This window comes from Trichechus manatus, unplaced genomic scaffold (genome assembly GCF_000243295.1).
Source record: "Trichechus manatus latirostris isolate Lorelei unplaced genomic scaffold, TriManLat1.0 scaffold00193, whole genome shotgun sequence".
NCBI lineage: Eukaryota > Metazoa > Chordata > Mammalia > Sirenia > Trichechidae > Trichechus > Trichechus manatus.
Genome location: NW_004444129.1, coordinates 1061681 through 1087443, shown reverse-complemented (window position 1 = coordinate 1087443; position 25763 = coordinate 1061681). Strand labels below are relative to the sequence as shown.

At 38.9% G+C, this 25763-nt stretch overlaps 1 protein-coding gene across 2 annotated transcripts in view; it reads right to left on the bottom strand.

Moving 5' to 3' along the window:
* Positions 1-25763, bottom strand: part of CDH2 (cadherin 2) — a 262696-nt gene that overhangs the window by 34453 nt on the left and 202480 nt on the right. For both annotated transcript variants that reach the window (XM_004387755.3, XM_012558891.2), the window contains 7 exons: positions 16921-17058; positions 16078-16263; positions 13646-13899; positions 11522-11664; positions 9857-10090; positions 9120-9353; positions 6783-6922 (listed from right to left, as the gene is read on the bottom strand). In XM_004387755.3, coding sequence (XP_004387812.1) covers positions 6783-6922; positions 9120-9353; positions 9857-10090; positions 11522-11664; positions 13646-13899; positions 16078-16263; positions 16921-17058 — 1329 coding nt within the window. The remainder of the gene's footprint in view (positions 1-6782; positions 6923-9119; positions 9354-9856; positions 10091-11521; positions 11665-13645; positions 13900-16077; positions 16264-16920; positions 17059-25763) is intronic.

The window sequence follows — 25763 nt, the reverse complement described above, 5'->3', positions numbered from 1 at the left end:
TGGAAACTCTATGGGGCAGTTCTACTCTGTCCTATAGGGTCACTATGAGTTGGAATCGACTCGCAGCCATGGGTTTGGTTTTGGTTTTTAACAGTGTTTGTTGACTTTGCCATACTGTTTTGAGGGTCAAATGAAGCAATGTATATAAAGCACTTAGTACAGAGCCTAATACATTGTTGTTGTTGTTAGCTCCCCTCGAGGAGGTTCAGCGGTAGAATTCTCGCCTTAGGTGCAAGAGATACTGGTTGATTCCTGGCCAATGCACCTCATGTGCACCCACCATCTGTCTGTCATTGGAGGCTTTCATGTTGCTACAATGCTGAACACATGTCAGGGAACTTCCAGACTAAAATGGACTAGGAAGAAAGGTATGGCCATGTACTTCTGAAAGTCAGCCAATGAAAACCCTATGGATTACCAAGGTCAGACTGGCAACTGATCATGGGGATGACACAGGACAGGGCAGCATTAGTTCTGATGTGAATGGGGCACTCATGAGTCGGGGGCCTAACACATAGGGTACATCAAACGATAGCTTTTGCTATTATTATGGAGAAAGAAGCCACATACTGTGGAATGATTTAGGTAGAGGTTGCTAAAGTGAGCACCAGTGAGTATTGTGAGCATACTACACATTTGATAAATGCTGGTTTAATATAAGAACAATCATTATTAAGTCTAAGTTTTAAAGAGCAGGAAGCTAACAGCTTCTGTTTCCTATCCTGGGGCTATAAGTGGATAGTCCCAGGGTAAAATGAGCTATCAGCTCTATTGTGCATTGACTCTGACTTTATTAGCAATGCTGATATGGAAGGAACTAGATGCAAAGAACATTAAAGGTGATATAGTATCTGCAACCAGCCCTACTGGCCAGAAAGGAACTGAAGGACATTTACTAATGAAAGTAATTAAACGTGACTTGATAACCACCAAAAGCCCTGCTATTATGGCAGTGAAGCAGATAAAGAAGGCATCTCGACCTCTGAAGAGTGGACGTTACACTGAATGCATCTGTACAACAGCCGACAGCACTGTGAGGAGATAACGCTCCTGTTCAAAACACCTCTCATGTTAGTTTCAAATACAGGCCCAGCCTCGTCTCCTGATAATCTAAACCAGAGCAGAATACTCATAAGCTCTAACAGAAGTCTGATCACATATAAAACAAGAAAAGAAAGACATAGAGGCCCCTCGACCCCGCACCCCTTCTTTTTTCTTTCAGGCCTCTCTCACTTACTTTATTATAGAAATTAGCAACCTCTACCTTGGCACAAAAACTAAACAGAGAAAGATGCTAATCAACAGCAGGAAAGATAAGGACTACCCTTGTAAAGGACAGCTTTGCTTTGTGTTCTTTCTAATCTGTTAGCTCCTGTAAGAATTCTTGGCAGGGAGAATAGGAATCTTGGCTAAGCTAGCTTTAGAACAGGCACTATAGTCTTCACCATTGCTGCTGCAGACCTGGTTGGTCTTTGCCTGTAACCACACTCATTATCTGGCATCTACCAAATACCTCAACTGACCTATGAGACCTGCTCAGTCCTAAGGCTTATGATGCTTCAAGACTGCCCAGACCACTGTCTGACTATCACAATCCATGTCCACACACTGCAGCACAATCCCCACCCGCATCTTTCTTTTTTTTTTAATTGTTGTAAAAATCCTACCCACATCTTGATATAACACACATGCTTTGTAATAAAAGGTATGTATAAAAATAGACTAAAACTTGCCTAGAGTGTTACATGGCACCAATCCCATTTCCAAGACCTACTGTTGTAAAGAGAGAGTATTTTCAAAAAGCTAATAAAGTATGAATCATATTCCACTGTCAGAAAGATTTAATGCACACTACTAAGTAACAGAACTTTTAATGCAGAGCCACATGTGCATTACGGAAAACAGGATACAGTATATTTCACAAAACCAAACTTTCCACCAATATTTTAACATTTAAAGCAATTAGCATCTCTTTACAAGACAGAGAAATACTTCAATTAAATTCACTTAGAAAATAAGATTATTAAATAGTTTCTTTCTCTTAATAATAATAAAAAAAGTAAAAGATAAAATCCACCAAAAATTGTGAAAAAATTCTTGAAGAATACAGTTGGAGAACTTACCCTATCAGATATCAAGACATAGTAGAATGCCACAGTAATTAAAACAGTGTAGCACTGGCCCAAGAATAAACAAATAGCATAAACAGTATGGAATAGAGAGTTGGGAAACAGGCTCACAGGCCCACACATATTCAATCACCTGCCTTACGACAAGTGAAGCACCTCAATGCAATGGAAAAGGGTTATCTTCTTAGTAAACAGGGCTGAATATCTATACAGAAAAACAACAAAAGAGCCCTTATCCCTACCTTATACCAAATGAAAAATCAACTGCAGATGGCTCCAGACTGATTGTGATAGGTTAAAACAATAAAGCTTCAAGATAATACAAAGATACTTTTGGGGAAATTTATTACCTTAAGGCAGGCAAAGTTTTCTTAAATAAGATACAAAAACTCTTAACAATAATGGGAAAAAATGATAAAATGGATGTTATTAAAATTAAAAACATCTATTTATAAGATACTTTTAAGAGAATAAAAAGAGAAGTTCCAGATCAGGAGAAGATATCTACCATATATTTATCTAACAAGGGATTCATATACATAATATAGAAGGAATTCCTACAAACCAATAAAAAGGACAGATGACCCAATAGAAAAATAGATAAACAGAATAGAAACTTCAGGAAAGAAGGTATCAAAATGGTAAATAGGTCAACAGGAACATCTTAGCTAAACCAAAATGAGATATTTACCATCAGAGCAGGTAAAATTTAAAAAGCCTGATGAAAACCACAACAACTAGTGCTAGTAACAACGTGGAGCAATTGGTAGGAGGAAAGGTATAATCAACTGGTACTATTACTTTGGAAAACTGGCACGATCTTACTAAAGCAGCATATGTGCACACCCTATGACCTAGAAATTCAACTCGTAAGTACAAACCAAAACACATGCACAAGAATGTTCACAGCAGTTTTATTAATAATAACCCACCTGGATAAACTCCCTTATCCAAGTGTAGTAAGATGGATACATAAAACGTGGTTAAGTCTTACAATGGAATACTATTCAGCTATGACAAAAACGAACTACATCTATATACCATGTGAATGGATCTCACAGATATGTTGGATTAAGAAAGCCAGACACAAAAAGTACCAAATAGTATGATACCATTTACTTAAAATTCAAAAACAGGTAATACCAATCTATGGTGATGAACATATAAAAGACTGGTTACTTCTGGTAGAGGAGATACTGTCTGACAAGAGGCATAAGGGAGGTTCGTAGGGTGCTGGAAATATTCTTTGTTTATATGAGTGGTGGTTATACTCTACAATCTGTAGGAAGTCGTCTACTTCTGGTTGAGGTACAGAAAAGTCACAAGACCATTATTCATACTATAACACCGAGAACAAGTCAGATCAGATATGTTGCAAGATCACTTTCTGAAACCATAAGATACCTGAGAACATAATGAAGCCTAGCTGAACTAAAGTATAGAAAATAACGAGCCATTCCTAAGAAAAAAGAGACCCGTAGCTGTTTTTATCCCTGGAGGAACAGTAAGAGGAAGAAAGGAATCTGCCATTAAAAGCATAAGGAAAAATCACCCAAACTTTGAAGGACCCACTAGAGGCCACATGTAGATAGACAGAATTGATGAATGGGCACCTCAAGGGAGTCTGTACCTACCCCCTGACTCTCTTCCAGAGACTTTTACCATTTGTGGTACCCCAATGTTGGGTGCAGGGGGAGAGTGCTGCTATGCTAAGGAAGAAGTCTGAAATCTGAAAAATTCTGAAGAGCAGATGGGGATGTTAAACCAGAGACAGGACTCCATTAGGAGGCTGTTGCAGATTATTGATGATACTGACCTAAATTAAGGTAGTGGCCTTGGTGATGGAGAAAAGCGAATGGATTCATGAGTGACTTAAGAGGTGGAGGTGATAGAACCCTGTATGTAGCATTCCTACACTGCACACTTTATACTGTTATTATGAGGTAAAATTAGAATGAATAAAAAACCCATATGCAATTTTGTCCCAATTTTCTATAATGAGAACTGCACATGAAAATTACAAGATGGTCAGAGGTGGGAGAAGGTTCTTGATCCAGATTAACATGTTATCAAAGTGCCAAGAGGCTACAAAAGACACCATGGGGTGAAAAAAACCATAAAACCAAATCTGTTGGCCTCAAGTTGATTCTAACTCATAGTGACCCTACAAGACAGAGTAGAACTGCCCCGTAGGGTTTCCAAGGCTGAAATCTTTACGGAAGCAGACTGGCTCATCTTTCTCCCAACAAGCCGCTGGTGGGTTTGAACCACCAACCTTTTGGTTAGCAGCCGAGAGCTTCACCACTGTGCCACCAGGGCTGTCTTCACCACAGGGAGACCAGTACTAAATTAAAAAAAAAAAGAAAAAATTAGCCAAAGAACGTTCCAGAAAAATCCTTGGGCTACTGGGGAACTGGGAAATGGGCAACATATTTATGCCCAAGAGTGTACCTTAGGGCAAAGAAAATTTCAGAGATCAGGAAAAGAAAAGATTGAAGATTTGATGATCAATTTAATAAATCTTGCAATAGATGTTTTACCATTTGATCTCAAGCACTAATCTACTGTGAATAATAAATTCAGTAAGTCTCTCCTTAAAACCACGACAACAAATACAACCTTGTTAAACAGTTTCCTAAAAAGACTGGTGGGGAGGAGGGAGAAAGATCCAGATCAAATCCTGTTCCAGTCCCTAAGAGATAACCTCTCATCCTCCGATTGTGTGCAGCATGCAGTACTCCAGTCACTAATTTTTTTACTGAGGTTTCACTGAGTTGTGTTTAGGTTAATGCCTAGAAAATTATGCACAATGACATGAAAAGCAAAATACCAAAAATAAAACATATAAGAGAATGTGATCAATATATGTTTACTGGCCTTGGACATAGCCTAAGAAAGTGAAAGGATAAATCAAGGATTAAGCCAAACAAAAAATTGAACATTCAAAGACATTTAAAAGCAAGAAACACTGGGGTATACTGATAAACCCACACCTAGTGCCATCGAGTCGATTCCGACTCATAGTGACCCTATAGGACAGAGTAGAACTGCCCTGCAGGGTTTCTAGCGAGTGGCTGGTAGATTCGAACTGCTGACCTTTGGTTAGCAGCCTGAGCTCTTAACCACACTTTAACCAGCCAGTATTCAAACAGCTTTACACACTTGAGTCACATTTTCAACATATTTTAAACACCCATCTTCTCTGAATGAGAAAGCTGACGTATTATCTACCAGCACTGAACCTGGAAATCAGAAGATGTGGGCCTGAGTCCTGGCTGGGCCAGTTACAAATTCTGTGAGCAAATCGTGAAACTTTCTGCAAATGGAAAATTCTAACAGGTTGTCACAAAGATTAAACACAATAACGGATCTGAATGCCCTTTGTAAAACAAAGAGTGATACGTTATTTCCTCAAAGGATTAAAGACGGGAAAGAGAAAATATGTTCATGAAAATTTCATTTTCGTCACATTAACAGGCCTATCATTAGTGTCCGCATATAGATGTAAGAAAGAAACAAATATTTAAATTTACTGACAATCATCTAAGACCCAAGAATTCTGCATTCTTTTTCAGACTACTAAACATGATATCTGTATTAAGTGGGAATAACTTAACTATTAAATGTATCCAGGAAATACCTAAAATCGTGATTTCTCAAGGATTACATTCATATAGTCCAGGTAATTTCCAGAGGTAGTATATCAGAGTAGTTTGAAGCTTTGGCTCTCACATCAGCAGACCTGGATTTAAATCTTGCAATTATCACTTCCTAGTTGTATGACTTTGTAGAATCCAATACCTTATAGTGTCTGTTTTCGATCACAAAAGTGGGGATTATTCACAGTACTAACATCACAAGTTTTAAAGATTTTAAGAGAGAACAACATTCCAAGTCCTTAACAGGATGGTTGGTATGTAGTACAGACCTTATAAATGTTAGCTCACGTTCATGATACCTGAAATGTAACTTCTGAACAGATAAAAATCTTTGTTTTCCATCTATTAGTCACTCTCATCCTTGAAAATGCCATTTCATATGCACACAGTAATACAGAATCTCACATTATTTTATAACCAGAACTTCAATATTTACTGAGCAAACTATATGAGCCAGGCATCATGACAGACACAATGGATACAAAGATGAACTAGATATTGTCTCTAACTTCGAATGTTTCTCAAGAATATAAGATCCTTGAGGGAGGATATGCCCCCTCCACATCCCCAGTGATTGAAATAGCATCTGGAATATTGAACTGACTGGTAATCTAGTGCTTTTTCTACCATACATATAAATATCTAGATCCCCAAACAGAAACTACTATTAGATATATTTTTCATACTCAATGAAGAAAAACTATAAAGAAAAATATTTTTATTAGTATAAATACAGTTGGAATTGGGTTTAAATCCAAGGATCTTTGAAACAATGTTAATGACGTTCTCACAAAACAAGTGCAATGACATTTGGCACTTTGAAAAAAAAAAACTTCATGATACATGCAGTGCATGTTGGAAAAAATTCACCAAATGTCTGATAATGTAATAAGAAACTTGATGTCATTTTCTTACTGCATTCATTAACACTTTTTCTATCATTTAAATTATATTCTCATGAAAATTCCTTTTAAAGATTTAAAATATTGCTCACCTGGTCTTCTTCTCCTCCACCTTCTTCATCATATTTTAAAATATTATCTCTTACATCATCTTCTGGATCAATCAAAAGTTGCTTGGCCTGGCGTTCTTTATCACGGCGTTTCATCCATACCACAAACATCAAAACCAGGACTAGGTAAGAAAACAGTAAAAAACAGAAGGTAGTATTGTAATTTTTAAAGTCTGATCTATCTAATCATAGCGTTCACTAACAATTTATACTTATGTGGGTCTATAGCTTGTGATGCAGTTTTCATTCTATTATCTATCTATTTCTAGCATCACATTAAGAGATACAGAACAGAGCAGGGGAAGAAACACTGGGTTTAGAGAAGACTAGGCTCCACTCCCTGGTGTCCTGGGCGCCCAGTGGGTAAAGTTCTCTGTCCTCAGGTTCATCATCTACAAGAGTGGATAACAACTTTCTCTATTTTCCCCGTTGGCTTGCTAGAGGGCAGCCTTGATACAATGCTTTTAATTCTAAAAACATGAAACAACAGGAAGTTAAATTGTTACTTATTGTTTAATTTACATCTTATTCATGTTGCCCAGTGGTCATTATGCCCCCAACTTCAGGGAGAACACCAAGTTTCAAGGGCAATGAGCATGTGCCATGATGGCTAGGGCAGCAGATTAGAATTGGATCTGGAACTGGATCCTGACTCTCTTGGCACCAGTATTTTTTTTACCGCACTGTGCTGCTTTCTGTTCATATCAAACTGCATGTTTCAGGTAAGAAGACAAGAGGATTAATTTGAACACTGGAATACCATTAGGCTTTTGTGCTTTACACTTTTGTGCCAGGTCTGGCATCATAAATACTCCAAAGAGTTGACGTTAAAATCAGTACCAATTCATCTTCCTTCAAAGAGCTATAGTCACTTCTTCATGCCATAATCCATCATACCTACATCTTTCTTTATAAGCTTGGCATATATGCCACATTTCAGTTGAAACTGAAACATATCCCTAAGTGACCATCTAGGAACACATTCTGTCTAAAATCTGGGGATATCAGTTTACATCCTGAAGCAAAAGATTTAATGACTCCTCTTTGAGCACATTTTTATTATTGGCCATAAAAGTAAATATCCGCCATTTAAAGCCAGAGACATGATCTCATTTGCCATTGTTCCAAGGTAGAATCTAGCAAGTGGGTTATTAGTATAGCATGCAGGTTTCAAATTATAGCCAAAGTAGTCTCCACACAGGAAGTAAAAAATGCTCAGGCTTCTATAGTAATTGCTTAGAATAAAGGAACAGAATTCTAAACTACCAGAACACACTTGTAAATGGAGAAAACATAAAAGAAATGGCCAACATTTTCAAGAAAGTGATTGGTGTATAGCATGATCACACGATAAGCTAAGTCCTGCTGCGATTCCACAATAAAACACAGGGCTGAGGCAATTTATTCTTTTAACCTGCATGCTCAGAAGTGGTTCCTAAAGTACTTTCCAGTGGTTAATTTCTTGCATTCCACTGAACCAAAGATTGCGAAGTGTCTTAAGAAGGAGCAATTCCTTAATTTACACTTACTCTAAAGATAGATAATTTATCAAGCTATGTAATCATTTCTATTATCAAATGTGCTGTATGGGAAGTACAATCGCTCACTCTACTACACAGCCCTTCAGAAACAAATACCTTGATTCCTGCATGACCAGAGGAGGTTGCTGACTGAGCTTTATTTGAAGGAAGTGAAGGAAAGCAATATAGTCATTTTCCTAAATCATCTACCACGTGCCATAAATTCGTACTCAAACCATTAGAAAGCGCTCCAAAGTTAGGGCTGCTTAACACTTTCTTATGAAAAGAGTCTGCTACAGCTCTTCAGGCAATCAGTATCAGAAAAATGGTAAGAGGCCATGAAAGTGGTAGGCTGGGTAGGTTTGTTGTAAAAACGTAAGTGCTCGAAACAACGCTCAGGTGTTTTTCATTGTGAAGTGGGCTTGGCTGTCCCATATATATTGGTGAGAAAATCCTCAGAGGTCGTAGAAATTTGGTAGCTTACTTTTTTTATCCTTAACCTATCAGTTTTTTAATATAATTGTGGTAGATATCTATTATGTAACAAAACTTTTGCCATTTCAATAATCTTCACATGTACAGTTTAGTGACATTAATTATGTTCATCACATTGTTCAACCATCACCCCATCTGTTCCCGAATTTTTCCATCACTCTTCACAGAAGCTCAGTGTCCCCTAAGTGTTGAGTCCTCCTTTCCCCCTCCTTCCCTTTCTCCTGCAACAGCCACAGATACTTTGCTAAACCTCCCGGAAGCAAAAATAATTTAAGTCGAAGAAACATTTGTTAAAAGCACTTACTGAGCAGGATGATAATACAGAGCAGGATGGCAATGATAGCTCCAGTGCCCAGCCCTGCACCCACAATCCTGTCCACATCTGTGCAGTCCCCGTTGGAGTCACACTGGCAAACCTTCACACGGAGGATGGAAATATTTGATTTGGGAGGATTACCCGAATCTGTGATTATGATTGGGACTTCATATATACCAGCTTCAAGAAATTTTATCTTTAAATTAAGCTGAGCAAAATCACCTATATGAAAAAGGAAAAATACAGCATGATGGTTAACACACATCACAAAGGAAAAAACACAGTATTTTCTAGAGTGTATTTACTGCCTCATCACCAAACCAGTAACCAATTGCTGTCAAGTCAATTCCAACTCATGGTGAGTGTGTGTCAGAGAAGAATGTGCTCCACAGGGGTTTCAATGGCTGATTTTTCAGAAGTAGATCGCCAGGCCTTTCTTCCAAGGTACCTCTGGGTGGACTCAAACCTCCAGCCTTTCGGTTAGCAGCTGAGCACGTTAACTGTGTGCGCCACCCAGGGACTCCTTTAGTACATGTAAACTGGATTATAACAATGTTGTATTGTGAAGATCTTTTTCAACTTTAAGGGCTTTTAATCTCTTATCTAAAGGTTAAGTATACTTTAAAATATATTTTACGGGGTTATAAAGCCCCATAAAATTAACTTCATACCAGATTTCAAACCTCTCAACTGCACATATATTCAAATAATTAACCTGTTCTTACCATTAAGCCGAGTGATGGTCCAATTTCTCTTAATAGTCACTGGAGACAAAGGAAGATCAAAAGCAAATGGTCCAGCATTTGGATCAATGTCATAATCCAGGGCTGTGATGTTAATTGAATTGGGGTCTGGAGTTTCACAAGTCTCCGCCTCTTGTGGTAACACTTGAGGGGCATTGTCATTAATATCAAGTAAATAGATCTGCAGCGTACCCGTTCCACTCATAGGAGGAATACCTTAAAAGGGAGAACAATTAGAAATCAATGCTGAACAAGCCTCAATTCCCGTGAAATTCTCAAAGATTTTAGCCTTCCTTCCCTTATCATTGTGTAATCTCGAAAACATCTAGTTGCCTCAGCATCTGGACAGACTGTTTTAGGAACAAAGCCACTTCTGGCTTCCCTCCTAGGATTACCCTGAGCTCCAATGCTGCTCTGCAGGTGCTGAGCCCAGAGACAATGTGTGCCCCACTCAGCATGGTCCTGTACCTTGCCCGCTCCGGCTGTCCATCACTCGGGGCCCTGTGTGCATCTCGCTCCTCCAGGCACTATGGGGAATGGGAGAGAAGCAGATCACAGGGCTCCTGATCTTGCAGACCTACTATTTTGATGGAAAACCAACATGTGTGCACAAAAGAATATAAAAAAGAATTTTTAAAATTTCAAACATAGCTATGAAATATTGTAATTTTTTTCAAATAAGTACTACAGAACAAGAGACCTCATCTTGGGAAGAACACCATGTAGTAATGATATCTATAGCTCAACCAGCTACCTGCTTGAAAAAGTATTCGGTTGCTTTATGTGCATTATCTCACTGTAATCCTACGAAGTAGGTTTAAACAGATGAGGAACCTGAGTCTCTGTCAACTGCTCACGGCCATCCACTCTTGTAAGTGGTGGAGCTGTTACTAAGGGCTGGTCTGAGTAACTCCAAATCCATTCTTATTTTCACTGTATAATGCTGTCTCAGTCCTCATGTGACTCATGAAATATCTGAGTGCTTAGTTTGTGTCAGGCACTCCTTAACCACTTTATACGTATAAGCACTTTTATCTCCCCCAAACCCTATGAGTTAGGTACTGCTACTTTACCCCTATTTTCCAAAAAGAGGAAGCTGATGTTTAAAAACATGTCACCAACTCTGCAGTTAGAAAGTGCTAGAGCTGGAATCTGGACCCAGGTGGTCAGAGAGAACGCCAGAGCTTGCCTTAAACACAGGTCATGCTGACAGCTAACAATGCCCAAAGAGTCCACGCAGGTTTATGTAAGTCGTTTTTATCTTGTAGTTAGATGCTGTCGAGTCGATTCCGACTCCTAGTGATCCAGTAGGACAGACTAGAACTGCCCCATGAGATTTCCAAGGCCATAATCTTTAAGTGAGCAGATCATTAGGTCTTTTCTCTTGCAGAGCGGCTGGTGGGCTGGTGGGTTGGTGGGTTCAAGCTGGTGACTTTTCGGTTAGCAGCCAAGCGTTTTAACCATTTCACCACCAGGAAAGTCCATTGGAAACAGAAAATAAAAGTTGGGCCTCAGAGTAATAAAGGTCAGTTTTCTAGACAACTGAGTTGTGTAGAAAGCCTCATTTCCTGATGATGCATGTGTGATGAGGCTCTCCTCTCTTTAACAATTTACAGGATGATATGGTGACTGTATTTAGTTACGTACCATTGTCAGAAGCAAGGAAAGTAGCGTTATATATATTGTTTTTCACATTTGGGGATTCTCTGTCCAAAACAGCAATTGTAGTTATTTGCCCGTTCACAGGATCTATTTTTAGCCAATTGGCAGGATCAGATAATTTTGTGTATCTACAAAATGAAAACGCAGCAAGTTTACTTATTTTGATATGCATTTTTTAAAAAGCATATTTTACAGGTTTAATTCCACATACAACCAGCTGGTTAACTTACATTTTTGCAGGTTATGGTTGGAAAGCCAGCTTTAACATGAAATCGTATCTCTGTGGCAATGGTTTTGGGAGGCACACAAAGGTTGTGTTCAGTCAGTCAGGCATGCCTACTAGCACAGTCTCCCTACTGGGGTCTCGGGAAGATTTCACATACCTCGTTTTAGGCTCTTGATTCATTTTAAGGATTATCAGTGGCAGAGGTAAAATACCTTCTAAATTAGCCATGTCCTAACGTATTGGGGGGCTCTGGTGGCACAGTGGTTAAGAGCTTAGGCTGCTAACCAAAATGTTGGCAGTTCGAATCCACCAGCTGTTCCTTGGAAACCCTAGGGGAAAGTTCTACTCTGTCCTATAGGGTCGTACAAGTCGGAATCGATTGAACAGCAATGGGTGTGGTTTTTTCTAATGTATAGAACCTAAAAGAAATTATAATAGAAGTTTAGATTTCTATCACAGAACACTCCTAAAACATTTTGCCACCTTATCATGGCGGAGAGGAGGCCATAGTGGGGACATCCCAGTAATCCCATTCCTACTAGGATCTTCCACACTGCTCTAAGCCTCAGAACCACACTCCCTGCTAGGAAAGTCCCGCTGTCTAAGTCTATGTCAGGAATTTATTATCTTTAACTTGTTTTTAATGGGGGTGAATTTTTCAAGTTAGGACAACCAATATACAGATGGAATAACCAAAATATTTGTTGTTGTTGTTAGCTGCTGGCAAGTCTATTCCAACTCATGGTGACCTATGTGTGGAGAGCAGAATTGCTCCATAGGGTTTTCAAGATGTGACCTTTCAGAAGCAGATTGCCAGGCCTGTCTTCTGCGGTACCTCTGGGTGTGTTCCAATGGTCAGTCTTTCAGCTAGCAGTCGAGCACTTAACCGTTTCACCACCCAGGGACTCTAATCAGTATACAGACTGAAAACAATATGCTATGTTTTGAGAGGCAAAAAATTATAGGATTTCAAATACATCTAATAATTAGCTATTTAACTGGCCTGAGTTCAATTTATAGAGACATGGAGAAGACAAGATAAATAGTTCTCTGTTAGCAGCAGTCCTGAAAGAAGTTAAATAAAATATGAGTTAATTTTTTTAATTATCATCACCAGCTATGGAAGAGTAGTTGTGGGGGGTAGGCTCTTCCGCATCTACTTACTCATCCAAAAGTATAAATTAGATTTTGCTGAGGCTGGAAATCTTTACACTTAAGTTTTACATATCTAATAACTGCTGCATAGGTAAGGGATAAAAATAATTAGCTCTTAGATCTTAGTTTTGGCATGAGTTTTCTTTTCTTCTTGTGTGGAGAAAAGATAAATATTATTATCTTCTGAGAGTCCCCTACTTACTCACTGTAGAACCTTTCTGTGATGTTTGGTCTAAAAACAAAAAGCCAAACCCGCTGCCATCGGGTCGATTCCGACTCATCCCAACTCTACAGGACAGAGTAGAACTGCCTCATACAATTTCCAAGGAGCGGCTGGTGGATTCGAACTGTCAACCTTTTGGTTAGCAGCTGAGCTCTTAAGCAGTGAGCCAACAGGGCTCTGTTTGGTATAAAAGCTCAGGCTAAATCATTATTAATTATTTAAAAAAACAAAAAGGAAAAAAAGAAAAAGAGGGCAGGAAAAAGGAGGCAGAGACAATTTTTTTCTTCAAAATAATAACAAATAATACAAAAGTTGATCCATTATATTTCCTATCTAATACAGCCACTGATTTACTGAGGGGAAAATTCATGAAATAATGAAAAATTATTTTATAGTAAGTAGTTTTGGTTCCAATGAAAACTTCTTACTCAAATGGTAAATTAAATAAATGTAATGCGGAGTGTAGTATCTACTGCACAGAACCACCATAAATGGCAATTCATACCTAATATTTTGCTGCATATATCGGTCTGGGTCCTGAGCCGTGAATGTAGTTAACATAGTGCCAGCATGAAGGCCTTCTTCTTGGCGAATGATCTTGGGATTGGGTACAAAATAGGGGTTTTCATTCACATCAATAACCGTAACAGACACAGTTGCAGTTGACTGAGGTGGGTGCTGAATACCCTTGGCTAACGGCACTTGATTTTCTGCAGCGACAGTAAGGACAAACATCCTATTTGTTTCAAAGTCGATTGGCTGGGGAAAAAAAAAGGAGAACATATTTTTGTAGGAAATATAATTATTTGCAGTCTGCAGTTTATTCTTCTGTGCGCTGCATTTCCAAAATACTTTAATTTTTCTTTCATTGCACCATAAGGTTCCTCTTAAATTTCTGGAAACCATACATTAGCATGGTCAACGACGAAAAGGTTTCTCTCTGTTTAACCTATTTATAAATCTTCAGTACTTGAAGATTATGTTCACATAACAATCCAAGCTATAATTACACTGATCCATTTATTCAGGTACATGAGCAAACTTGATTATCCTTAAGAACAGCACTGTTAACCAAGAATACTGAACAACGGGAGGTGAAGTGAGAAAATGAGGGTCCAGTTCTGCTCTCTTGGTACAAAGACAGTACATTGGTACAAAGACTCCTACCAGTCCAGGCAAGTGTTTACCAGCCTCTGGTGAAATGGAAAAAACAAAAACAAAAAAATAGAAAACATGGTAAGCCTTTTTTCTTCCCTAAAGCGAAACTTCAATTTAAAAATATCATTCACAATTTGAAGTACACATTTTTAAATACACACACACACACACATATACGCCCCTTTTAAAAATAACAGTATTTGTTGGTAGAAGGGTTTTTTGTGTGTGTGCATGTGTTTGTCCTTACTTGGTAAACTAAGTATTCGGCAGTCTTCCAAAATAATTTCGGGTATTTTACTGGCCTGTAAAAACCCCACATCTAAAAACAACAGAAAAATGCAACGCACCAATAACTCTTACAGCAAATGTTAGCTTCCAAAGCTCAAGTAGACCCTGTAGTTAACAGAAACGTTACCAGGAGCCAAGCGACCAGGCTGGACTTTGACCCTTAATTTCCTTTGATCACCTTCTAGTGGAGGTGCAGATAAGCACGACTGTGCAGTGGTAACAGGACGGCAGAGCCGGGAGAGCTCACGGCTCACTGACAGTCTAATTAACGGTCAAGAGCGGAAGCTAAGGAGAAAGCCACATTATTAGCACTACACCAGTTTCTTAGCCTTGACCACATCCTTCAGTCTTCAAACACATGTTCTGAGTGATTTCATTAGCCACATGAAATGTCTCTGATACGTTTATTTATGTTAAGTGTTACATGTGGTTCTAAATCCTTTAATGTGCATTAAATTCATTTATTCCTCACAACAACACTATGGGCTTAGGTACTGCCATCATCCCCACCTTCTGCATGAGGAAATGGAGGCTTAGCGAGGTTAAATAACTGTCACACCTCTGCCAAGTAGCAGAGCTGGGATTTGAACACAAGCAGTCAGGCCCTGGGGCTCTTGATCACTGCTCTGTGCCTCTCCACTCGATAGGCTGATTCAGATAGTTTCCAACCCCCACCACATGGGGAAAAATTTACCATTCTTCTCAGGTACATACAAAACTTTTGGTAACTGACACCTCAGTGCACCTAAGTTAGGCCATATTTCGGTTCACTTACAAATCAAAAGCGTTGGGGTAGGGGCAAGAAATCAAATCTCTATACTAGGTAGGTAGAAGGAAGGGACTTTAAAGAGCTTTGAAGTTATAGTCACTTATTTATTATACTTAAAGAACAACCCCCTTGCCTCCAGCGCTCAGTTTTTTGGCAATTAAAGAGCAGAAGCACCAACTCCTTAAAGTGTTGAAAGTAACATTTAAAAACAGCAGCATAAATTCAAAACCTTTTAAAAGCATAGGCCCTCTCTCTTGCCCTTCTCATTCCATTTTACTTCTGTGATATATTCTGTTTTGTTCATTACCTGCCGTACTCTTGTAATAATCTGTAGATCTGAGGTTACTAAGTGTGGAGCATCATTCTTCATAGTTATCAACTGGCCATCAAAAACAGAATGTAATATATCACTAATATATCAACTACATTGACAGCTACCTTGTTGAGGCCCGTCCTATCTTCAGATGAGTCCAAATGTCTAAGCCAATTTAAATATAATCATATTCCAGGCATAATGTGAGAATACATATGTTGGCCCCAGTATCAACATAAATTTAAAAATAAGAAGTACGATCCTCCCCAAAATACACATTAATTCCAGATTTAAATATATTTGGGGGAAAAAAAAAGGCCTAAGATTCAACAGCATAATAAAGGAACAGAGGACTCATACATAGGTCATTGCTGAGTGGCTACTGATGATTAAGAGAGTGGGCACTTACTTTGACCACAGTGACTAAGCCGTCGTTGCTGTTTGGGTCAGTATGAATGGCGAACCGCCCCGTGGGATCTCCACCGCTGATTCTGTACACTGTGTTCCAGGCTGGTGTATGGGGCTGATCCTTATCCGTCACCGTTAAATTAGCTACTATGACATCTACCCTGTTCTCAGGGACTTCGCCATAGAACTACAGAAAGACAGACTTCAGTCAGAGGAGTACCATGGATCACTGAAGGACAGCATGCTGATGACTACATCACCCCAACTTTACTGCACCATTAAATCTTTATTATCTCCACTAAACGAGGAAACCAGTAATGCAGGTAATCACAGCATTTATATCTGACTTTAAAAACACTATCACTTTTTTCAGCAGCCCATTTTTCTACTAAATTATGTTACAGTTTCATTAATATTAAAACTAGTGGCCACTTGTGAGTATGTGGGTGATGAATGTGGGGTTAGGGAAAAGGACTTGTCTGTGGTAATTTTACTCAAGATACAGATCCTTATGTGCTAGAGAAGTAGCACAAATAAGTCATGTAATTCATGTACCTGAAAATATTTATAAGTATTTTGTTAAAAACAGCACAAGCCTTTTAGGGCATTATTTCCAGGTGGCATATTATAGCAACTTTAATTGTGAACTTGGAGATTACCAGAAAACAAAATTACTTGGGTGCTTCATTTAAAGCCCTGGTGACTGAAAATGCTGGAGTCAGTAGCTATTCTTTGATTAGCGTAAACAAGTTCCACCTCTACTTACTACATTTCTTACTCATGACAAACTTTCTCAGGAATGGACCATAGACCTGAAGGTGTTTGAGCGGCAAGCTGTGCTTACCGTCATGGCCGTAAACTCTGGAGGATTGTCATTGACGTCGGTGACGGTGATGACAGCTGTGGCTGTGTTGGAAAGGCCGTATGTGGGATTTCCTTCCATGTCTGTGGCTTGAATTATTAATGTATACTGTTGCACTTTCTAAAAAGACATAAAGATAACAACACTTGAATGAAACTCATTCCTCAAGAAGACATAACAGTTGTTCTGTAAATGGCTCTTTCCTACACATGGAGAACACAGCATCATTCACTCTGATTAACATTATTTGAAATTTCCCAAGTGGAGTTTACTTTAACTTAGGAAGCACAGGTCTGGTCCTTGTCTCAGTAGATTTAACTGTGTCTATTCACCTCTGCAAAGCAGAAAGGAACACACTGCAGATGTGTGAAATCCACAGCTAAGCAGAAGCCTGCATCTGGTTTCAACCTTTTGCTTTCTTCTGAACTTCATAATATTGTGGTCAAGCATCACAGTTAAATGGTTTGTATTTACTTCTACATCTACTAATTTCTACCCATTTTACGACACTAATGACAATGAAGACTTTCAAGAGGGAGAAGAAAGCATACATAATTCACAATTTATATACGCTTTCTTTTTATATATTCTTAAATGTATTCTTTCTGTTACAACAGGGCTGCTAAAATATTTTCCCCTAATTCCCATTAGTACATACCATTCACAATAAGAGTAATATATTCTTAAAAAAGAGTAATAAAAGTATAAAAAATAAGAGTAATATATTCTTAAATTAGAGTCCCCAGGTATGCAAATGGTTAAGGTACTTGGCTGCTAACTGAAAGGTTGGAGGTTCAAGAACACCCAGAGGCACCTTGAAAGAAAGGCCTGGCAATCTACTTTTGAAAAAATCAGTCATTGAAAACTTTATGGAGCACAGTTCTACTCTGACACATGTGGGGTCATCAGGAGTTGAACTGACTAGACAGCAACTGGGTTTATTCTGAAAGTCAAAACCTAATTAAAGGGTTTATCTCTATAACCTTAGTCCTGGAACATAGTAGGTGCTCAATAATTGTATACTGAATGCACTGCTATTTGTGCATAACTAACTGAGCCCAGACTTAAGACAGATACAGACACACTTACACATTGATAATTATTATCAAATAGGCACCCACTGCTTTCAAATTCCAGACTGAATTTTTTAAAGGGGAACACATTAAGCTCTAATGCTTCCGAGAGAAAATCTTAAGGCTGTCTGAGGAGTCTGTGGCACCAGCCAACAAAGTTTTCAACTAGGATAATATAACCAAATAGCGTATCTAAAATCATTTGAAATCTCTGTGGAAACTGGACAGATTTATATATATATATACATATATATATATATATATATATATATAACCTTCATAAATGTTAAAACATTCTGAACAAAACTCACTTCTTCAAACAAAAATAAGCTGTCAGTGCAAAGTGTGGTCTTCCCTGATTCTAATTATAGCTAACATTATGAATGGCCATTCTTAAGGGATTTCTGGAGCTTGGACAGAACAGACACAAATTGCAGCTTCTGATTTAGTTGTTAGTGGGAAGGGCGAGGAAACAGAAAGGAGTAGGAGGGAAAGCCAAACCTCACACATTAGATTTTAAGTCTCTGTCCACCCAAATGCCAATCTCTAGCATTCCTAAAAGAGAAAATACAACATTTTTTTGAATGAAGGAAAAAAAGAGAATATTGCTGGTTGAGCCATTCAAATGTTTCTTAAATGTTATGTTAAAATATTTCTCAATGGCTTCCTTTGCTGATCAAGAATGTCATTTCGGCTTAATGCTCTCATGGGTAGTGAGAGAATTGTTCAAGGCATTCAGCTCAGCCTCCCAGCTGAAAACTATGAAAATAAAAAATTGTTATGACTTTGAAATGCCATTTTTGTAGCTATTATTTGCAGAAAGAGATGAACATTCTCAAAAAAGAAAAAAACGAAGTTCTGAGTTTTTTTTTTTAAAGAAAATAATAAAACTCATTTAGACATTTTATGCAGATATGGTACTTTCTTAGATAACTGAAATCATTTGAATTATTCGCTCTACGAAGATCTTTAAAATTATATAAACATAAACCCACTGCCGTCAAATCCATTCTGACTCACAGTGACCCTATAGAACTGAGCAGAACTGCCCCATAGGGTTTCCAAGGAGCAGTTGGTAGATTTGAACTGCCTACATTTTGGTTAGCAGCCAATCTCTTAACCACTGCACCACCAGGTCTCCTATATAAGCATAATAAATTCAATTTGCCATGGAGCTGAAACACTGGGATTCATAGATAATATGTATAATTTCCTATTGCTTCAAGTTAGTCTTGAAATCTTAAGGTTATAAAAGAACATTATTATTTCTAAAATATATTCTCTCTTCAAATTAAAATAAAACCCATTTGGCAAATAATATTATCTCCATTTTCACATGCTTGACTGGTAAAATGTTTTTACATTTAGTAAGGAACACGCAATAGCCTACATTTTAGACAACAGAACTATTTAGAGCTTCTTGACTAATTGAGTCATCGGGCATCTGGTTTTGGAAGACTGACATTTAGATTCCATAAGAATTTGATTTCCCACCCTCATATTCCCAAATTCGATCAAGTAGTATCCTGGTTAAAAACCTTCCCTCACTTCCTGTTCTAAATGGCATAAAATCTCAGTTCATCGGCTTGCTGTCAGTCCTTCACTCTCTGTGACTCATCTATCTTACCAAAGCCATCACCTTTCATCCACTTATCCCACACCTTGAGCCTTTTGTATTTCTCATTAAATGCCTTGGCATGCCCCTGTGCCACTGCATCTGGCACTGCCTTCCTCCTACAACAGTGGTGTTCAACCGGAAAGATTCAGCATTCCCCTTCCTCAGCTGTTAACCAAAGAGTCGGCAGTTCAAATCTACCAGTCGCTCCTTGGAAACCCTATGGGACAGTTCTACTCTGTCTTATGTGATTGCTATGAGTCAGAATTGACTCGAAGGCGACGGGTTTGGTTTTTTTTTTTCCCCTCCTCCAGGGACAGCTGGTTGTCACAACTCGGGGGAGCTACTGGCATCCAGTGGGTAGAAGTCAGGGATGCTGCTAAACATCCTACAATGCACAGGGCAGTGCCCCACATCAAAGAATTATCAGGTCCAAAACATCGACAGGGCTGAGGTTGAGAAACCCTGGCCTAGAATATTGTTCTGTCCATTCTGAACCTGGTAAACACGCATCTAAACAATCACCTCAGAGATGCCTTCTGAGAATCCTCAAGGCTGGGCTATTTGCCTTCTCAGGACTGTGCTACTAGGCACACCTCTATCACTGTTCTTAGTTTCTATGGCTGCTATCAGTCCATAAGCTTTTCCTTGCTCCTCTCTACACACAAATAGAGGGCCCTTACCTTGTTCATGTTTATGTTGCTGGTATATAGCAAAATCCCTGACACAGAGCAAGCAAGCAATAAATGTTTTTGAATTTGTGGTTGGACTGATGGATGGGAAACTTGGGCCTTACGTTACCTTATATATATAATTTCAGGTTAGGGGAAAAGCCTCTCACTTATAAGGCTATCACTTATTTATTAAAACATATACAAGGAGCATAAACTAGATCATTGTTTCCCAAACTGCAGTGATTCATCGACCACATTCCCAATTCTTCCATATCCTCGTATTTCTGTATTATGAGTCACTATTTATCTTGATAGTAACTCCCTTAAAAAATGTAAATTCATTTGTTGTAAAAGTACTGTAAATGGCAAACTAGAATTACTCGTCACAAATAGTAACTAAAAACAAACATAATAAAATTATTGGACTCTGGAAGTGTCCACTTGATGGAGTAGCATCTAAAAGGTTTGTGATTTCTATTTGTCCCTAGAGGTTCCTTGTGTGTATGAATTAAAATTGCTGTACGTGTGCCACACTTTTGAAACACTGAACTACAGTGATATAAGTGAATGAAAAGGCAGGAACATTCATATATTCATTTGGCAAATATTTACTGAACGTCTACCAGGCAAAGTAGGTCTACCAGGCAATGCAGCATTTACTTGGATAAAATAATGAACATGACAATACATGGCCTTGCTTTCACTAAGTGACAGAGACAGAAATTAATGAAACACACGAATAGATGTAAGAGGTATCTGTGGTAAGGCTAGGAAGAAGTGATACAAAACCCTTTAGTAAGAGTCTGACCTAGTCCCCAAAGGCAGGGGTTGGGGGTGGGAAGAAATGCAAGAGGCATTCTTGGGGTAAACAAAAAGGAACTTGATGACTAACCAGCTTGGGGGTGGATGGATGGCAGTACATGGTAAAGGTAAGTAGAATATGATTTGGGAGAGTGGAATACATGTGGCACTGGTCACACGAAATAGGACATTCATTAGGAATCACAGATTCAGGAAGAAGATGACAGTTTTTTTTTTATATGTATCTTTTCAGTTTTATTTTTTTAAATTTTTTTATTGTACTTCAGAGGAAGGTTTATAGAACAAATAGTTTCTCATTAAACAGTAAGTACACATATTGTCTTATGACATTGTTTAGCAACTCCGTGACATGTCAATACTCTCCCTTCGCGACCTTGAGTTCTCTATTACCAGCTTTCCTGTCTCCTCCTGCCTTCTAGTCCTTGTCCCTGGCTGTTGTGCCCCATTAGTCTCGTTTCATTTTATGGGGCTGCTAATCTTTCACTGAAGGGTGAACCTCAGGACTGACTTCATTACTGAGCTAAAAGGGTATCTGGGGGCCATACTCTCGAGGTTTTTCCAGTCTCTGTCAGGCCAGTAAGTCTGGTCCTTTTCTGTGAGTTAGAATTTTGTTCTACATTTCAGAAGATGATAGATCTGCTTTTGGGTGCAGTGGGCTGGAGGATGGACAGTCAAGTTATAATGTCCCCATACCTAAAAAACGGGTAAAGGTTTGTGACCTTGTTCAAATTCTTAACTGCTCAGCTCCAATTCCCTCTTCTAAGAAATGGGAATGATAGTACCACCTATCTTGTAAGTTTGTCGCTTGATATTTTCTTGAATGCTTACAGTATGCCAACAACTGTTCTAAGGACCTTGATAATGAAAAATAATAATTAACCTTTATTGAGAACTAATTATGTGTCAGGCACAGTGTTAAGTGCTATACGTTATGTAATTTAGTCTTCACAACAATCTCGTAAGGCAGGTGTCTTAGTCATCTAGTGCTGCCATAACAGAAATACCACAAGTGGATGGTTTTAACAAAAAGAAGTTTATTTCCTTATAGTAAAGTAGGCTAAAAGTCCAAATTCAGAGTGTCAGCTCCAGGGGAAGGCTTTCTCTCCCTCGGCCTTCTCATCAGTGTTCCCCCAGACTAGGAGCTTCTCAGCGCAGGGACCCCGGTACAAAGGACGTGCTCTTGATGGTTTGAGGTCCCCCTGTCTCATTGCTCACTTCTGTCTTTTATACCTCAAGAGATTGCCTCAGGACACAATCTAGTCTCGTAGATCAGGTCCTGCCTTACTAACACAACTGCCACCCATCCTCCCTCATTAACATCATAGAGGCAGGTTTTATAACACATAGGGAAATCACGCAGTACCAGGAATCGTGGCCCAGCCAAACTGATGTACACATTTTGGGGGGGACATAATTCAAACCATGACAGCAGGTGAATATTTTTATCCTCATTTTACAGATTAGGAAACTGAGGCTAGAAAAAGTGAGAAAGCTTGCCCATGGGCAGCCAGCCATAAGTGGTAGAGACAAGATTTGAACCCAGAGGGTACACCATTAATCAGTCCACTATATCAGTGCACTCTAAGACAGCCAGGATATAGGTGCAGAATGAGTACATCTGGAGTGGGGGACACAGGCAGAAAGCCAGACTTCAAGGAGATGAGGACTAAGTGTGAACTCTCCTCTAAGATGTCTGGTGTTGATGTGGAGGAGAAAGGTTAATAACTTGAGGTCCTCGTTCAGAGTAAAAGGATGAGGACACATCTGTCTCACTGAATACTGGGAGTAAGAATCCAGAACTAATTTCTACATAACAGAGTCTTTGTAAATATAGAGGTATGCACAGGTTACTGTGGGTGCTCAGAAGAAGGGCTCAGGACTGGATCTCAGAGAGCTGAGGACTAGTCTGTTTGAAGGATGAGAGCCTGTTATATAGGGATGGGAAAAGAATATGCAGGCAGAGGAAATGGCAGGAAAAGAATATAAAACTTCAGATCTGTACAAGGAAATGCATGAGTTGTTGGGTGTTATTTGCTTGTAAGTGGGAGGAAAGGAACTCTGGGAGGTTAGGCTGAAGCAGGCTTTGGGGCCAAAGTCCTAGAGGGGCTGCAATGCCGTGTTAAAGGGCTCTGACTTCATCCTATGGTTTGTGGGGAGGCATTTTATCACAGGGAAGACTCAGCACGTTTGAAGATTAGAAAGTAGGAACCTGTAGAGAAGGGAAGACTGGAGACCCGAGAGAAAACAGAAGGACATTTCTTGAGGATAGAATAAGGAGTTGAGGGCACAAGTAAAAGGCTTGAAAAACAGCAAATATAATTTTTCTTTTGCCTTAAGAAAAATTGTGAAGAGAAGGAAAAGTGAAAACTCTTACTCATTAGATGCTGCTGCCACATTTATGATGGCAACAGGGAAAATGATAGCCAGTATTTATTGGGCATTGTGCTGAATGCTTTATGCATCTCCCTATGTAATTATTACAGCCATCCCATGAGGCAGGTAATATTATTATCCCCTTTTTACATATTCAGGAGCTGAGGTTTCACGTTAATACCCTGAAGGTCCCATAGCACCTAAAGGGTAGAGTCAGAATTCAGAACTACCAAAGCAAGGGCTGAGTCATTGGCAGTGACTGAGAAGTGAAGGAAATGGGCTTGAGAAAGGGCTGGGAAAAAGAAAAAGATGCCAGGAAGAGACACCACTGAGTAATGTAACAGGAAGACAGATGACAGAGATTTAAAAAAAAAAAATGAAGACTGGGAAATGTACTGGGTACTGCTTTAGGCCTAGAGAACCTGAAGAATGGGTATTTTTTAAACCTGCAGATTAAAGAAAAATAAAAAGCCCGAATCTTGGTAAGCATTTCAGTGATTATGAGTTCAATCACTTAAACGTGCCATATATCCTGGGAGAATGACAACTGAAATTACTTTTGACAGAAAAGAAAACTGCGGACTCCATTAGAAATGAAAGAATCTGAAGCCTGGATGAGGCCTGAAAAAGTCAAAGTAATTTCCTCCCCTGGCCTCAGGCAAAATTACCATAAACCATTCGAGATAGATACAATTTTTGCTATGTTAAATGACTTTCATAAAATGAAGGTTTTCCATAATTTTCCATACTAACTCATTGTTGTGTTTCATAATTTCACGGTCAGGAAGCTATTTTTCATACGGTATCTAACCCCTGAGTCTATAGTTTTAAATTAATTTCCACATTAGTTTCATCAGGGGTTAGTGAATAGCTGCTTCCATCCAATGCAAGATATAGTTAACCATGATTACAGTCTCACTTTAGACTTTCACTCTCTAAATTAAACGCGGTCTCTTTGATTTTTAAACATGCTTGGTCTTCTCTAAGCTTCTTTCTTTCCATAAAACAGTCAGGTTAAATGTGATAGAAATATTACTGAATGAAAATAAGATGAAGCCCCATTTCTGCATTACACAATGGAGCAAATGAAAGACAGTTATTAGGATTGTGAGCTGAGTTAACCCTGCAACGATTCAAAATGAGAAGAAACAGAGGCAAACATCCATTAACAATCAGAACGTGGAATGTATGAAGTATGAATCAAGAAAAGTTGGAAGTTGTCAAAAATAAAACGGAATGCTTGAAGATCGATATCCTAGGCATTAGTGAGCTGAAGGAGTCCTGGTGGTGCAGTGGTTAAGAGCTCTGATGCTAACCAAAAGGTCAGCAGTTCAAATCCACCAGCTGCTCCTTGGAAACCCTGTGGGGAGGTTCTACTCTGTTCTATAGGGGCGCTGTGAGTCGAAACCGACTCGACAGCACCTAATGATGACAACAGTGAGCTGAAATGCACTGGTATTGGCTATTCTGAATCTAACAGTCATAAGGTCAACTATGCCGGGAATGACAAATTGAAGAGGAATGTTGTTGCAGTTGTGAAAAAGAATTTTTCAAGATCTATCCTGAAATACAACGCTGTCAGTGATAGGATAATATCCATACGCCTCCAAGGAAGACCAGTAAATAAGACTATTACTCAAATTTACACACCAACCACTGAGGCCAAAGATGAAGCAACTGAAGATTTTTACCAACTTCTGCAGCCTGACACTGATCAGACATGCAATCAAGATGCATTAATAGTTACTGGTGATTGGAATGAATGCGAAAAAGTTGGAAATAAAGAAGGATTAGCAGTTGGAAAATATGGCTTTGGTGATAGAGATGATATCAGAGATCACATACAGAATTTTGCAAGACCAATGACCTATTCATTGAAAATACCTTTTTCAACAACACAGATGGCGACTCTACATGTGGACCTTGCCAGATGGAATACACAGGAATCAAATCAACTACATCTGCAGAAAGAGACGATGGAGAAGCTCAATATCATCAGTCAGAACAAGGCCAGGGGCCGACTGCGGAACAGACCATCAATGGTTCATATGCAAGTTCAAGTTGAAGCTGAAAAAAATTAAAACAAGCCCAATGAGAGCCAAACTATGACCTTGAGTATATTCCACCTGAATTCAAAGAGCATTTCAAGAATAGATTTGATGCATTAAACACTAATGACTGAAGGCCAGATGAATTGTGGGATGATGTCAAGGACATCATACACAAAGAAAGCAAAAGGTCATTAAAAATATAGAAAAGGAAAAAAAA